At 33.1% G+C, this 16847-nt stretch overlaps 2 protein-coding genes and 1 long non-coding RNA gene across 8 annotated transcripts; 1 reads left to right on the forward strand and 2 right to left on the reverse strand.

Moving 5' to 3' along the window:
• Positions 1 to 24: 24 nt before the first annotated feature.
• LOC124427685 (endothelin-converting enzyme homolog) lies at positions 25 to 11761 on the forward strand. Of its 6 annotated transcripts, none has more exons than XM_046970920.1 (13): positions 25 to 428; positions 5269 to 5382; positions 5920 to 6076; positions 6292 to 6501; positions 6581 to 6861; positions 6957 to 7055; positions 7127 to 7297; positions 7380 to 7528; positions 7724 to 7946; positions 8162 to 8621; positions 8779 to 8925; positions 9009 to 9148; positions 9828 to 11761. In XM_046970920.1, exons 1-13 carry the CDS (start codon positions 417 to 419, stop codon positions 10002 to 10004), a joined length of 2340 nt encoding a protein of 779 aa, XP_046826876.1. In that variant the 5' UTR covers positions 25 to 416; the 3' UTR covers positions 10005 to 11761. The 6 variants fall into 6 exon arrangements, with proteins under 6 accessions (XP_046826876.1, XP_046826878.1, XP_046826877.1 ...); XM_046970922.1 differs by lacking the exon at positions 25 to 428 and adding an exon at positions 2148 to 2465; XM_046970921.1 differs by lacking the exon at positions 25 to 428 and adding an exon at positions 2148 to 2428.
• On the reverse strand, positions 1018 to 1707 carry LOC124427691. The gene is made up of 2 exons (XR_006943005.1): positions 1169 to 1707; positions 1018 to 1082 (listed from the first exon to the last, which is right to left on the reverse strand). It is a non-coding gene; the product is annotated as an uncharacterized LOC124427691 (long non-coding RNA).
• Positions 11762 to 11811: 50 nt separating the features above from the next.
• On the reverse strand, positions 11812 to 15976 carry LOC124427688. The gene is made up of 8 exons (XM_046970929.1): positions 15854 to 15976; positions 15548 to 15769; positions 15366 to 15460; positions 14685 to 14822; positions 14224 to 14459; positions 13900 to 14120; positions 13453 to 13718; positions 11812 to 13268 (listed from the first exon to the last, which is right to left on the reverse strand). The coding sequence occupies exons 1-8, from the start codon at positions 15875 to 15877 to the stop codon at positions 13004 to 13006; spliced, it is 1467 nt and encodes a 488-aa protein (XP_046826885.1). The 5' UTR covers positions 15878 to 15976; the 3' UTR covers positions 11812 to 13003.
• Positions 15977 to 16847: the final 871 nt, after the last annotated feature.

Here is a 16847-nt window from a genome sequence, read left to right on the forward strand (position 1 = left end):
TGGTGGTGCTGGTGTTGCTGCTGTAAAAGCATCCCTCATGCATGTCGTCGAGCAACCATCAAAAGCGAGACGCGCACGGGTTTCGCGGCCACGTTGGCAAATAGAGAAGATGCCATAGCTATAGCGAGAAATCAAATATCTCAGACGTAATCTTTCTTTACCCTCATTTTTGAACCCTCTCCTCGTCCTATTTACCCTTTATTCGTTTCTTGCATTCTTCGATCAAATCCCTCTGCCTGCCTGTCTCTCCCTCTCTCTCTCTCTCTCTCTCTCTCTCTCTCTATTTATCTATTTATTCTATCTACCTATCTATCTTTCTATCTCGCTCGCTCGTTTGTCTCGACGTTCAACCCCCGATGGTGAATCAATAATTAAGGTGACAAAGTGCGGTGATTGCGCGATCGTGTCGGTCCAAGATGTCGGTTAAGGTGAGTCCTCGAGGATCGTTAACACGCGATGAACTCCAAGAAACTTCGTTTTTCTCGCAAAATGTTTCTTCTTTCTCAACTACGTCAAGGAACGGACGAGTCGACTCTGTCGAATATGTTGATACAATTATTTTCTTTTTCGACCTTGTATATTATGTGATACTTATTCTAACGTTTAATACATTTTATCTATTTTTATTTATTTTGTCCGAGCCATTATGTTTTTTTTAAGGTTCGCGCGCTTTCATGTTTAACTTCAGTATTACGTCAGTTCGATTGTGCTTTTATGAGTCATCGACCAAAGATGTACTTTACGAAGAATAAATTTTTCTTTTCGTAACGATAAAAACTTTAGCCCATTATTGTTTTCGGCATAATACTTTCCTCATATGATTATCCATAAGGTTTCTTTCCTTTTTTTATTTATATTTTTCTGTCTCTTGATTTTTATGGTTTTACATGGTTCTTTCTTCTGTAAATAATAAAATATTTGTGTAACAAATATTAACTCGGTATGTGTATACATATGCTTTTCTCATAGGAATTGAAAATCACGAACATATGTTCGAGAGTATTTGTAGGTACCTACATATGTTGAAAAATCTTTGTTGCTTTCGGTTAAGTCTTATACTAAGCTTTTCTTTTATAATAACACTGTGAAGGATAAAGAGAAAATTGTATATACATACATTGATATGGAGATACGGATACTAAAAAAAGTTGTTACAATTTACACTTACATGGAGCGTTTTGCAAAAGCAATTCTCATTAATTGATAATGCATTATATATAATCTCCGTTATTTTTGTGATGCAAAGCATGTAGGAGTATCAAAGGTCCGATTATTTGTGTCCCAATCAAACGAAGACTTTATGTATCGTTTCGTGCCTCGATCACATTAACTCCGACAATCGTATTAAATAATGTCCTACATTGCTATTCAAGTGACAATATAAAGTAGCCACGTTAAACTCATTTTATTGCTGAACGCAAATGGACAAATTTGTAGCACGTCTATTTCTTTAAACAGACAGATATGTCTATGTAAGATCTTTTTTATCTTAAATTTTTTAAATATTTTTATATATGTTGACAAACTTTAAATGTGTTAACATATAAACTCAAGAAATATTCGAAACGAAATTAAATTCCTAGCTATTCCATTTTTCTTTTAAGAAAAGAATGCTTTATTTATCATCAATTCGTCTATCGAGTTATTTTAAAAGAGCAGATATAAGGTTCACAACTCGAACGTTATCGATTAGCGTCATTATTTCAATGTTCCCATTTTCTCTCTCTCTCTCTCTTTTTCTTTTTCTTTATTATTCGTAAATTCAACTGATTGTGAATGTAAGAGGAACATATAAAACATATATATATATATATATATATATATATATATATATATATATGCGCATCAGAGAATGAAATATCCTAATGTCATTAACGGGCGCCACAAGTGTCCGTTTCCTGCTTGCTGTGAGATACATATGTATATATATATATATGTATATACATATGTGTATATATATATATATATATATATATATATATATATATAAATATAGGCTAGTAGGAAGAAAACAGCGGGTGATTGTATACGCACATATTAATGCACGGACGCACGCAAGCAATGGAAATACGCGTGCTCTCTTTTGCGGCGCGTGCGCGATTGCGTTGAATCTCGCGCTCGCACGCACGTGAGACGCATGAGTCGCTCGATGCTCGCAGTCGTCGTTTAGACATTGAACTCGTTGGTTTCCGAATGTTTTCGGTCTTCGACGCGACCAGTTTGTTGATCGTGAACGGGTGAACCGTTTCCGCAGTCACTTAAAAACAAACGGCAGAGTGTGTCGGTAGTAGTCGGTGTTTCGTAAAGACCGTTTGCTACATTCTCGACTGTTATTGATTTTCTTGCAAGATATTTATCACGTATTTTATCTTCTCATATCTGACCCATTCTAGTTTTATAATGATACAAACCAATTTCTAACTAAAAGGTTCTTATCGTATTATAAATTTAATTTAAATGTTTAGGTAATTATGTATGGTAAAAAGTAATCGTTTCAAATATTTACCGAAAAGCTTTTTAAATAATTATCTTTTTCGAAGATCATAAAATCAAATTCGATTAAAATATAGCTTAGTTCTAAATTGCTCTAAAAATAATAAATAAAGGATTTTTCATTAGGTGTTCTTTTTTATTTTGATTTATATATCATGCAAACTTAATGTTTCTTTTCGCGAAAACGAATGAAGTCGTTTGTATATATAATGAAATACTTTTCGAAACAGTAGTTTCGTATTTAAATTCAGTCATCAATCGCAGATTCCTTATTGGGGCTAACATTTGTTATAATAAATGATTATTAAAACTAAATAAATAAACTAAAAACAATTTTAAGGGGTTGGGAAGGTAAAGGTCAGGCGTTACGAACGATAAGAAGAAATTATAGCTCATATTCATCCAAATATCATTAATTGAATTTTTAGAGGATTTGTTCCTCCAGAAATTTACAAAAAATTGAGAGCGACAAAATTGTTCCATGAAATCTTAGATAGACAAACGGACTATATTTTATGTGGAATAATATTTTATATGATTAGAATGTTCATCATTTATCATTATTATTATTATTATTGTTGTCGTTATTATGTTATACATACACATTGTTAATATTATATAAAAAATTTACATAGATTTATTTAGAGAAGTCGAGTAATGTAAAGAATACAAATTTTATCTTTTATTTAGAGATCTCGATAAGAATAATATTTATAGTAAGAACGATAAGATAATCGGAGTAATGCAATTATTTATGCACTGCGTTATCCATTAGCATCAATGTTGTTTTTTTATGCCACCAGGACTTGATATTACTTGATATCATTTTTATATGCTATCCATTTTTACGATTATAACGAATCTAGGTATCCATGGACAACGGGCGATAACGAGATCGTGTATCGATCGTATGAACGAGTCTTTGCAAAATTAAACGTTTCGTTGTGCTTCGAAATAACATGTTCAAAATTAAAATTAAAGTTAGGTATTAAGGGGACTGTACTCAACTCGTTTCTTTAGGTAGAAAGATTTTTGGGTAAAAAGTTTTACGAGATTATGAAAATGAAAATAGACAGGGTAAGACGTTAGGTAAGAAGCATTTGTTTAGATCAATGATACGAGAGATTAAAGTACATTTTTACATACTCAAGTACGTAAATATGTATATATATATTCAATTTAGACACGTTACTTTGCTTTTGAGATGTTGCATTTATAGTTTGGTTGTTTTTTAAATCATATGGACTATTTGCAACACATGGAATTGTGTCATGGTTCGTTCGTTTGCCTAGTCAACGGTCAGGCATTAATCTTGAGCATATTATTCAACTAAGCACATCATAGAACACTGTCACGTTTAATGCAAAATTGGTCTTAGCAATTATTTCTATTCTAGTGATGTCTCTTTTTCTCTATTTTACTACGAAATCATTTTTGCAACGTTTATTTAACAAAGTGAAATAGATTTCTTGGAAAATCGAACGAATGAAATGTCATAAATCGCAATCTTCCGATATTATAAGCGTACACACACGTAATATGAATGTATGCATATATGCACACAAATATATATTGATCAATTATTTTCATATGTGCGAAAAGAAGGAATTATTTTTCGAGCGATTATTTGAAACAGCAAGGGCAATATTGTGTGTGTATATATGTATGTGTGCACATATATATATACATATAACACACACACACACACACACACATATCTTTTTATTGGGCTAATAAAACAAAACACAAAAGCAATATAATCGAATAGGTATTCAATCTGAACTTTAACATATTCGATGATAAACCAAGATATGTAGTATAATATTTTAACAATACTGAAAATTACGACGTGCCCCTATCGGATACTTCGAGCTTGTATACGTTACAGCAGATACAGAAGTTTATATTTTTAGACTACGTCTAAATTAGAACAAGTTGCTGTAAATTTGGCGTTTTCGTGAACTGCCAAAATTACGAACGCCGTATGCGGTTTTACTATATTATCGGTATCTTCCTTTGAGAGTTTTGTTTTTTGAAGAAATCTGTATTTTTCGAAGAGCTTACGAACGTTCGTACGAAATTAGAGAAACGTATTTGAAATATGTTTATTTCGATTTGAGTAATAATTTTTGTATAGGAAAACAATTCAATTTTATGTTCCACTTTTTTCTCTTTTTCTTTTGTTTTTGTATACGTGCATGTTTTTTTTATTTTGCTACTGTTGTCACGAATTTACTGTAGCCAAATTTACCAAGCGGAATTAATGAAGAAGTAATTGCAAAACAATTGAATAGTATTTTTTATTTTTTTTCTATTTTTACTTGGCCAAGCGTTACGTTTTGAGTTTGTATTAGTATGGATATCGAGAAATCGTAAAGATATTCGTTCTAGTAATGACCGTCTTATTTTAAGATAGAACTGTAAATTTTGAGCTTATTTTTGTTTATAGGATCTGCGATCGTCATCGACGAAGAAAAACAAAAGCTTTGCAAGAATACTATCGTATTCTTTGTGCAAATAGAGTTTTTCTGTCGAGTTTCAAATATTCTTCATTTCATTTTTCTTTTCTTTTTTTATTTTATTTAAACAAACTAGCATTCTTATTCCATATTCAAAGAATGAATAATTAAGGAAATAATTTACGTGGTAATTTAGTGCTATAAATCACATTTTATAAAAGTTACATTTATACGGTTGGATCGTCGAATATTCATTTCATATGAGACTGAAAAATATCTGATTACATTGTAGACTTACGTATTAAAATACTTTTAGATGACGAGGTATAAACAAGCAGAGTTCGAGGACGAGGACAGCAGCAGCATTGGCTCTGTGGCATTAAATAGCGAAGGCATCAGTACTTCAGCTACTCACATTAGATACTATTCGGTAAGTTTGTCAGGAATAAAAATGATCATTTCGACAATTTTAACTTAATTACATATTGTATAGATAGTACTCGCAAGAATACGATTAAACATTAGATGCCATCAAAGTACATTTTCGATCGATTTCTGATCGATATTTGATTCCTGCAGGAATTTTATCATTCCGATCGTTTTGTTAAATTGAGATGATAAAACTGGCAAGGATTTTGCGCTCTACTGCGCTGTTCTACAAATTGCAGCTTAGCATCGAATTGAAAGCGGACATTGAGTAATTTATATGCGGTGAAAATGATGCAATCGCTTTCTATATTCTTCGCTCTATATTTGCCGATTTCATCGTAAACGCGAGTCTGAAGAAGAATATTTCCTTCTTCGATTTTATTTCTGTTCCTTTATTTCATTATACTAGATGTTAGATAAAAATAAAGGTCGAGCAAGCAAATTCGTAAGATCGTTTTTTGAATTATTATCAGACTCGATCATTACTGACTATACTTCCCTTATCTTATTACTTAATTACTTGTATATCGGTATATAGGGTACAACGTTATGGAGAGCAAGGAATACTTTAGAGAAATGTCTTTTTATAATATGTGCTTGTTTGCTATTGATGGTAACGGTACTGTCGATAGTAATCAGCGGTAAAGGCAGTTGGAACAAAGGACAATACGTACACGTCGGGGTTCACAGCGAAAGTAAGATATTACTATTACTATTATTATCATTATTATTATTATTATAAATTGTTTAGCATGCAAAAGAAAATATATATTTTCTTTTCCTTTGAAAAAATCAATATCTTTTTATCAAATAAACGTGATCTAATGTGAAGTAGATAAGAAATTTATTATATATCGATAAGTTTATAATACTTTAAAACGATAAATCCTAATTGATTTATACATGATAGATGCTAGTTACTGTCTCACGGAACATTGCGTGACGGTGGCAGCGACGATTATAAACAGTATAGATCATTCCGTGAAGCCATGCGATGATTTTTATGAGTATGCCTGCGGAGGTTGGATAAAAAAAAATCCTATGCCAGATGGAAAGAGCACATGGGGAATATTCGCAAATATGGAGCAGCAAAATCAACTCGCGATTAAAAACGTACTCGGTAATATAATTTCAACGATAATATTAATATTATCGATTATTCGCGATCAAATGAAATGTGTAAACGTTCATTCCTTTAGAGAAGCCTTTTAGTGAAATGAAATCTAAAGCAGAGAAAAAAGCAAAGAATTATTATATGTCGTGTATGGACGCTAATGAGACTGTCGAGGCGTTGGGAGCTCAACCTTTGCTCGATCTTTTGGATACTATCGGCGGTTGGAATATATCCGGTAACTTTAGCATCGATCGTTGGTCTCTACAAAATAGTATGCATATATTGCAAAATGTTTATAACATGGGCGGATTGTTCTCTTGGGCGGTAAATGAGGACGATCGTAACAGTACCAGATACATAATTCAGGTTGTATTAGATAAGACAATTAATGAGAAACATTTGTTTTCATAATAGTATCATTGCTAATAATGTTTCTTTCCTTTTTTCTTCTCATTCTAAAGATCGATCAAGGCGGGCTCACTTTACCAACGGCAGATAATTACCTGAACGTGACCGAGCATGGTAAAGTATTGACGGCTTACTTGGAGTACATGACCAAGGTATATAACCGCGTTTTTGTAGGTACAAAAAAGGCACCTTGATCGAATTGAGTAAAGACATTCGTTCGCAGATAGGCGTGTTACTTGGAGGAGAGGAGAATTCAACGAGGCGACAGATGCAGGATGTGATAGCTTTCGAGACAAGATTGGCGAACATTACGACGCCTCAGGAGGAACGTCGGGATGAGGAGAAGCTCTATCATTTAATGTCTTTGAGTGAATTACAACGCAAGGCGAACTTTGTGAGTACGATTACTACTAGCCTGATAACATCGAAATAGGTAGAGCATCGAAACTTAAAGGCCAATGTATCTATCATGTCAGATGTCATGGGTGGACTTCTTCCAAAACGCAACGCGTATAGTTAATAAGAAGATAAACAGTAAGGTGATGATCGTTAATTTTGCTCCTGATTTTTTCGCTAAGTTGACGAACCTGGTACAGGAATATAACAAGACGAACGAAAAGAAAATGTACGTATCTTTATACTTTTATTCGTAAATGTTATTTCATATCTTAATTGTTTGTATGACCGTTTAGAAAAATAATTCAAAGTAAAATATGTTGTTCAAATAGACGATAAGCAAAAGCTTCATTGAACGTTATTAGAGAAAAGAGGAAAGCAAATCGATTCTTCGTATTGCCATCTTCTCTATTTTTTTCCGCAGAATACTGAATAACTATCTGGTTTGGCAGACCGTGAGGTCCCTGACGGTGTTTCTTTCTAAGCCATTTCGCGATGCTTACAAAGTCTTGAGGAAGGCTCTTGTTGGCTCGGAAGGGAGGGAAGAGCAATGGCGCTATTGTGTTACTGATACAAATACTCAGATGGGATTCGCTGTTGGTGCTATGTTCGTCAGGGAAGTGTTTCACGGGAAAAGCAAACCTATGGTTCGTTTTGATCAAATACGGTCAAATATTTTCAGAATTTATGTATTTTCATTTATATTATATAATTAATTATTATATTTTTTATCATATAATTAATTTTGTTATTATTCATTTTTAAATAAATCAGTACGTCAATTGTATAACTTTCCAAAATCACGATAAAAATTATTCGACAATCGTAGAAATTAATAAACGATTTCAATAATCGATTTTAGGCGGAACAAATGATCGATGAGATACGTCGAGCCTTTACAAAGAATTTGAAGAATCTTGAATGGATGGACGCTGATACAAGGATGGCGGCAGAGCAAAAGGCTAACGCGATTACCGATATGATCGGTTTTCCAGATTTCATTCTGAATCCTAGCGATCTCGATGAACGATATAGAGATCTTTTGATTAAGCCAAACGAATACTTCCAAAATAATATAAGGGTGAGCAAATACACTTTAAAGAAAGCTCTTGAGAAACTCGATCAACCGGTAAACAAGTCCGCTTGGATCATGTCGCCATCGATGGTGAATGCTTATTACACGCCAACGAAAAATCAAATCGTATTTCCCGCTGGAATCCTTCAGAGTCCTTTCTATGACATGCAAAATTTTGATAGTCTTAATTATGGTGGCATTGGCGTTGTTATGGGTCACGAACTCACTCATGCTTTCGACGATCAAGGTGAAAATCTGATAAATTATTCATTTTAATTGATTATATTAATTGTAGATTAAAGTGAGATCATTCAATTAATAGTTAACAAAAAAGAAAATAAAATACAATTACGAAAGTATTCCTTTATATTATTTTATAAATAATATTAAATTTAACATCGTAGGTAGGGAATACGATTTGCATGGAAATTTGAATAGATGGTGGAACAACGATACGATAGATAAATTCAATAATAGAACGGAATGCTTTGTGGAGCAGTACAATACGTATGAGGTACAAGGTCGTCACGTGAATGGACGTCAAACTTTAGGTAATATTTAATACTTATACTGTTTTTACAAAACGTAAAACGTTTTTCTGCTATTCCTATGATTTTTTCTGTTCTATTTTTAGGAGAGAATATCGCCGATAACGGTGGACTTAAAGCAGCGTACCATGCTTATTTAGCAACACTTAAAACCGAGAAGGACCAATTGCCATTTCCTGGTCTTAATCTAACGCATCGTCAATTGTTTTTCGTTAATTTTGCCCAGGTACGAAGCGTATCTATAATACAATCGAGCGATTTTTACTTTTATTTTTATATACACTCTATATACGTGAGCATATACTTTGAATAGTTTCCACCATCCGGCCGCTAAATGGCGTTTAAATTACATTTATGATCACACACACATACACTATATATATGTTTATATTATATGCAGAGTATTTCGAAAAATTGGTACAACTGAGCAGAGAGTATTTCCTCGTGAAAAAATAAGTAGAAAATGTAAAGTATAGTTATTACATATGAGGTTCCGTTTTTAAGAAAAAGAAGTTTAAAAATTTCTTAAATACATTTGTATTTACCGTAAATTTCGACTTGATCATTCGAAACAAATACAACAGTACGATAGTAGCCATAAGAGGAAACGATAATAATATTACATGTGTTGTTAAACACAAACACGAATAAAAGCAGATTTATCAAATCGAAACTTACAGCAAATTCAAATTTTAAAAATGGTTTTTTCTCGAAAACGGAGCTTCATACGCAAAAATTGAATTCTATGTTCTCGACTTATTTCTTCACGAGGAATCACTTGCTGGTTAATTGTACTACTACTGTTGGAATATACTGTATATATATGTACGTAAATTATATTTTCGACTATTATACTTACAGTGTTTTTAATCTGCACAGATATTGAATTATAATCTTATCGATAGGTGTGGTGTTCTGCTGAAACTTCTGAATTGACAGCTCTCCAAATTGAAAAGGACTCTCACTGTCCACCGAAATATAGAGTAATAGGACCTCTGACAAATATGGTTGAGTTCTCAACGGAATTCGATTGTCCAATAGGTTCGAGAATGAATCCGGAGGAGAAATGCGAAGTTTGGTAACGTGCCGGAATTAGGAGCGATTCAATGTCGATCTCGTTTGATGGAATCTTTCTTGTTGTATGTAACGCCGTGTGAATAGATTGTCGAACTTCCTTTTAGAAAAATATCTTGAATGTCAGTCGACAAAAGATTCGTCTCAACGCGGATTCTATGTATCATCATCAGGATCATCGATAATATTCGTTCTCTTTTTTTGCGAAATTTTTCAACGAGGAAGTTACGACCGGTCTCGTATGAAACATTTAAAATTACGGAAAATCTTGTAATTTTGGTATATATATGTACGTCGGTACAAATCGAATAACGAATGCTCCGTTTATATGGTTGACGATAATAATCTGTATCTAAAGATGATTACTACTACTTCCATGCGAATTAAATTCGTCCAATGGTATTCCGATCCTTTTGAATCGTTGATTGGCTGTGAGCGGATTGGACGATCGAATGCCTAAAATTCCTTAGTCGAAAATCGACGAACTATTACAATAACGATAGCTTCTGTCTGAGAAGTGTCTTGCAATTCAACGATTCGAACGTATCGAGTAGTATTCACATAATGTTGGTTCTACGAGAATTTGGCTATGATTCGAGATAATGGAATGGTTTTGAACTTAGAGAATCGATATGAAAGTTGGCTAAGGACCATTTTAATGAATTATTAGCGCTTCTTAGTCAGGTTATGTTTGAGAGTTACGTTGTAAGCTCGAGTATTTCTCAAACTTTTTACTTTTTAGTGTATTTTCGTCCACGGTTCATCGAGATAAAATCGATCCAAGAAAATTTTTTAAACGACGACAGATCCTTTTTCACTTTTATACTCGAAATGATTCTCGGTGCATTAGAACACGCGAAAAATGGACTTCTTTGATTCTACTGCTTTATGAGTGAAACGACTTTTAACGTTTATAAAAGATAAAACATGTGTATATATACTACTATCGCGTATACTAGTTCTGTGATTCTCCTTCGCGTTTACAATTGCCTAATTTTCGTATGTCACGTACGTTCTATTTTTTATTTTATTTTTCTCTTATTTTACTTGCTGTTATAAAGATTGGTCAATTTTTCTCGAGATATACTTGCTCTTGATCGGACCCAGCGATCGATGTTGTCGATGGACCGAGGAAGAGACATATCATTACGGTGCCATAATTTCTGCAGGTAGGATCTAGTGTTGTATTTAAGAAACTTATTTTATGTATAAAGCTAAGAATACTTATATCTAATATAAAGTATAAACGAGGTTAGGCAATTTGGTGATGTTGGAAAAATTTGGAAGCTCACGTCTTCGTAAAAGGTAAAAATAAGAAAATATTTTTAATTGTATTATTCGAGCATTTTCATTATAGAGGTATACCTCAATAATACATATATACGGTGTTTGAACGAATCAAATACACGATTTTTTCATGTATAAAATATGAACGATTGCAAAAATAACGAAATGGTACGTTTATCAATGATAGCGTATCTTTTCTTCACAACAAAAAATCTATTCGATCTCTACATACAAGAGAAGATTATTTTACCAATTCGAAGTTAGTCATGAGAAAATCGTTGTTTGTCAATAATTGTTTTATTGCTACACATTAATTAACAGGTAGAATGCATCACAAGGAAAAGAAGTAACGAATATTCATGCAATCGATCAATTTTTACATAGATTTATTCCAAATAAATAGTTCCTTTATTGTTATTTTCTTCAAATAATTTTTTTCGCGATCAGAGGAAATAAAATATATAACGTACAGAAGTTATTCGAGAAATAAATTATTTTATATCGGAAGAGCTTAGAATTAACGGTAAGTAGATCGAACAGCGAGAAAGAGAGAGAGAGAGAGAGAGAGAGAGAGAGAGAGAGAGAGAGAGAGAGAGAGAGAGAGAGAGAGAGAGAGAGAGAGAGAGAATTGAGAAGACAGTATTAATATAGTACCTAATGATAAATCCATAGGCGATAGGTGGTGTTTATAATGAAACAGCAATAATCGATTACGTGGGAGCCAAAATAAACAAATGATAACTATACATAGTAAAAATCAAATAGCATGGTGATACTTCTCGGCTTGTCCACGATTATCGGTTGTTGCATATTTGGTACGATGGTTGATGCATTGCTGGATGAAGGATGATAGTTACTAAATGGCGATATTATTCTATTTGTGCAGCGATGATTACTTATCTGACGTTCAGAGTAAATTATATGTATGACTAGCGGCGTAACTTACAAATACGTTAACAGGATATGGAGGATATTTTTATGCTTAATTAATTATATCGTTGATTCTAGTCGGTAAAAAAGGTCACTAAAAATTATATATATATATATATATACACAAATACACAGACACACATATACATATAAATACTTACTTTCAGCCATATTTGTACATTGCCATACAAGTTTTAAAGAAGAAATAAAAATATTAAATTGTGTGTAATTTTGTTCGAAGTACATACATAACGAAAAATTATCTGAATCACGCCATGATAGAAAGGAAGAATATGATGAAATAATCGGTAATGTAGAGCATTTGTTATCGACATTATTCTTTACCGATTAAAAAAGGGATCTTTTAAAAACGGATGTAAACTTTAATTAGTAAAATATGTTCCTAAAATATTATATTTATATTTTTATTAATTTTCCTACACATACATACGTGCGCGCGCGCATGCTCGCGTACTTGTACACATTTACACATGTGGGTGTGTATATAGGTATATCTATTAGAAAATTTTTTTTGTTTTTTCACCACATTTAAAAGCTACTGAGACGTATAATTGCCGAGAAAAAATTTCACAAAAACTAGGGAATGTTACCTATTAATAAATTACGTTTCCTTTATCGACTAACATTGTATCGATATAGAAGAAAATGCGAGGTAAAATAACTGTCGATAATACGAAAATATTCTACAACTCATTTTCCATGAAAAAGAAATTTCTCTTTTCGCGATAAAAACTCGTGATATTCGTTCATGTCGATAAAAGATGGAATATCAAGGGATTGCAATTTTTCGATTAGTAACGCATAAAGTTTTTTCTTGCGGCAATATTTGCTGTCTGTAAAAAATATTTTCAAGAACGCATATCAGCACGCTAAATAAAGCAGCGATTGAGAGCATTGAAAATACGATATGTATATGACCATATTCGACAGCACGAAAATCAGTCCATTGAGGCTGTACTAAAATGTTCTGTTCTTTTTTTATCCATTTTTTTTCAAGGTAATCTAATATACCGACCGAACGGAGTCGCATCAAGCTGCAACAAAGATACGTATAAATTGAAATTCTAATTTTATTTTACTTTCTATTTTGCTCTCAAATATAACTTGTAATGATATAATTAATCAATATTAAATTTACATTAAGTTTTATAAATGTAGAAAGAAAGAAAAATAAAAAGAGTATGGTAAAGGAGAGCAAATATAAAAGAGATAACTCACTATAAATCGATGATCTTTCTATATTTCGAGGACCTGGCATGTTGAAAAGCTAATTTCAAGATCCAATATGGTTGAGGTAATTGCACGTAGTGACATTGGTTTAATACTTGTTGATAAATCGATAGAAAAATGTCTGGCCCTTCTAAATAAACAAAACCAGGGGTACAAAGGTTTGAGCCGATAGTAAGCATATTCATGGTATCAGGACAATTCTTATTCACTAGATCCTTCCATTCAGGCATTAAATCCTCTTCTCTTAATCCGTTCTGCAATGTAAGTATTTTGTTATAGCTTTTTATTTTCATGATCATGTAAGTTTATCGCTAATTTTATATATGTGTGTGCGTGTGAATGTGTGCGTATATATATATATATATAAATATATATATATATATATATAAATATATATATATATATATATATATATATATATATATATACACGTACCACTGTAAAGTAAATGTATGCACCGCTATTGTTTCTCACACATAAAGAATGAGTACGTTTTTCGGCAACATCTTTTAAACTAGTAAAAGGTACTGACGTTATCCCGATTGTTAAATACGAAGTTAGGGTACTACTAAACCCACAAAATAGTGACATTCCCATAAACAAAAATGAGAGGATCGTCAAACGTAACGACCAGCTCGACGGAATTTTCTGGCAACCTATTTTTTATTAGAACAAAGAAAACAAATGTGTCAGAAGAATGTCTTGACAAAATATTAATTTTTAAAATAATATATAAAATGTATGATATATGATAAGTACCTTGACCACTTATGCCACTTAAAACGTAAAGGAAGACGAATGAAAGAGACGAGAGTTCGTCGTCGCATTCGATGTTAAATTTACAGATGGTTTTTCTTAATGCATTAATTCCCATAATAATGAATACGATACAAACAATAAATAATCCCGTTACTTTCCATAGATTCCGACTGAAAATACTAGCATACCACCACGTTGAAACTCTCGTACCTTCGGATTGCACGAATAGAGCGTAACTGTGGATAATCATACTTATTAAGGATTTCAAATTTCTTTTCGCGATATATATATATATTATCGAATCAAAAAAAATAGTTATTGATGATAGAATGAATAATATTATTAAATAATATTATTCGCTTGAATAATATTTATTTTGTTTCTGTTTCTTTTTTGTTTCTTTCTTAAAGAATAAAAGAACATATATGTTACTTACTATGTATTTTTTAATTTCAACTTACTAGTTGGTCGTGATCGGAACACTGTAAGTGTAATAACCGGAGGTGTAGGAGTAAATCACCGTAGCTTCCAAGAGTGCGTGAGCTCGACCATTCATCAGCGTCCAGCCGGCCGACGATCCCGCTCTACGGTAAATCGTCCTGTATTTTCGACGAAGAAACACTTTTATTACGGTGTGAGCGCACCCAACGGTGTGAGCGGCTCTTTCTCTCTTTCCGTTTTTCGTGAAGCGTGATACTATACTTATACCTGTCTAGACGAATGAATCATGCGAGTATTTTGACCCACCACTGCGCGTCTGGATGGTACGCGGAAAATTAGGCAGATTCTACGTACGGATAGGTTGTCGTGTCAGTTTGACCCTCTCACTCTCTCGGCATGCAAATGAATGAAATCGACAAGGAGAGTAACAGGTAAAAACGTGAAAGGCGTGACCAGACGGACGTGGATTTTCTATGAGATTACGTGCCGACAATGATAACAACGAGATCTTTGTCTTGCACAGGTAAAGAAAAATGGGCGTAAAACGAAGTAAGGTTACCTACGATATGAAAATAATCGATAGGAATAATATGATTTTAATCGATTCGGACTAATAGGAAAACAAAAAGAAAACTATCTTGTTTTCCTCCTCACCGACCAATTTAATACCGAATTCGTAATGAAGGGGTTTATATACGAACGTGAATTTTAAGGTTTCTTCCAAAGTCATCCAGACGTCCCCTATGAATCCTGTTACTTGGCTCTGATTTGCATTTATTATGATGTACGGATTCATCTGAAAATGAGAAGGATAGTCGATAAATAATTTCCTTTACCATTTTCATTTGATTAATTCGAGAAATTGTTTTCTCGAATAGCTCACATTATCGGCAACCACCGTGATTGATTTCATGGCCAAGTCCTTGACGAAATCGACGCTACACACGAGTCCGTTGTTCGATTTCAATGCTTCCAATGGAACAAAGTTTTCTGCGATCGAATCCCATCTCCAAATCCGACCTGGACTTTTCTGCAAGATTCTGCTCTCTTCTTTATTCTTTAAAAGGCGTAGACAGATTTCTGCTTGAATCATGAGAAACAATGCCTGAAATGGTTTGGCGAAACGAATTGTTCTAATAACTGTCATTGTCTAATAGCGTAAATTTTTAAGAGCAAGGATATTACCCACCGCGAAACAAACGAAATTCCTCATGGTAGTTCGAGTTCGAATGCTCTGACTTCGAATGACACCGGGCACCTTCGTTACTAACCTGTTCCGTTTTCCGAAGTGAATTTAATTTTTAATCATCGACTATGCGCACATTCTACTGCCTTAATGAGAACAATAATTGACAGGTTTGCCTGTAGAATATTAGAGGTGACAAGAACTGTTGTACTTTCCAATTACTTATTCACGCATAAGGGCAGGTAAGATGAATCGAGTTTTTCAACGGAGTTTATCTAAAAGATTTGTGATGAATATTTAAACGATCGGTCAATTAATTTTTATTAGATTTCAATTCTTTTGTATGATTCGTTACATTAAATTTCATATTTTCAGTTAATTTAGAGGAACTCAACGAATACTCTTGAGTGAACGAGTAAAAAAGTCAAAGTAGATTCGTAGTAAACTAAGCGTAAAGAGATAATAACGCTGAACTTGCCCCTCTTTCGCGCTTATTTTAAGCGAAGTCTTTTCTCGTATATACAATTATAAGAAACGATAAGGAAAGGAATAACGCATCGTCGACGTATATTTTATTTCCGATAATCGAGTTGTTGCAAACGATTTATGCGCAACACGTTTTTTTCATTCTCTAATATCGAGGTTACTGTGTTACAGAGGAACAACTTCGATTAAAAATTGCAAATTGAAAAAGTTATTTAAACATTTATTAGTTGTGACAGCAGTTAAAGATGTTACCGTCGTAAGTTTAAGGATTGTTTGTATTTGTGATTATAATGTAGTGGACTAACTACAGTTACGGAAAAGGCGAAGAAGGAATCGGAATTTGTTGATTGATGATTTAAGCTTTTCCTGAAGATTTTAACTTTTCCAATAATATCCTGTTTATTTCCAGTTGCAAGAAAGTATCATTGCGAATGTCAGGGCCGACGGACCGGTCACTCGTTTGTAAGAGTTTCGTCAGAAATAAGCATATACGATCTATATATGTATGTAA

The sequence above is a fragment of the Vespa crabro genome, chromosome 10, assembly GCF_910589235.1.
Source record: "Vespa crabro chromosome 10, iyVesCrab1.2, whole genome shotgun sequence".
NCBI lineage: Eukaryota > Metazoa > Arthropoda > Insecta > Hymenoptera > Vespidae > Vespa > Vespa crabro.

What these genes read in the sequence shown, in the direction of transcription:
- LOC124427685 (XM_046970920.1), top strand. An exon ending in GTACCAGATACATAATTCAG is followed by an intron (nt 6,862 to 6,956) that starts GTTGTATTAGAT and finishes CTCATTCTAAAG; the next exon opens with ATCGATCAAGGCGGGCTCAC. An exon ending in TCATGCTTTCGACGATCAAG is followed by an intron (nt 8,622 to 8,778) that starts GTGAAAATCTGA and finishes TTAACATCGTAG; the next exon opens with GTAGGGAATACGATTTGCAT.
- LOC124427688 (XM_046970929.1), bottom strand. Translation starts at nt 15,877, where the DNA reads ATGAGGAATTTCGTTTGTTTCGCG. An exon ending in GAAGAAACCTTAAAATTCAC is followed by an intron (nt 14,823 to 15,365) that starts GTTCGTATATAA and finishes TCGAAAATACAG; the next exon opens with GACGATTTACCGTAGAGCGG. An exon ending in CATACATTTACTTTACAGTG is followed by an intron (nt 13,719 to 13,899) that starts GTACGTGTATAT and finishes CTTACATTGCAG; the next exon opens with AACGGATTAAGAGAAGAGGA.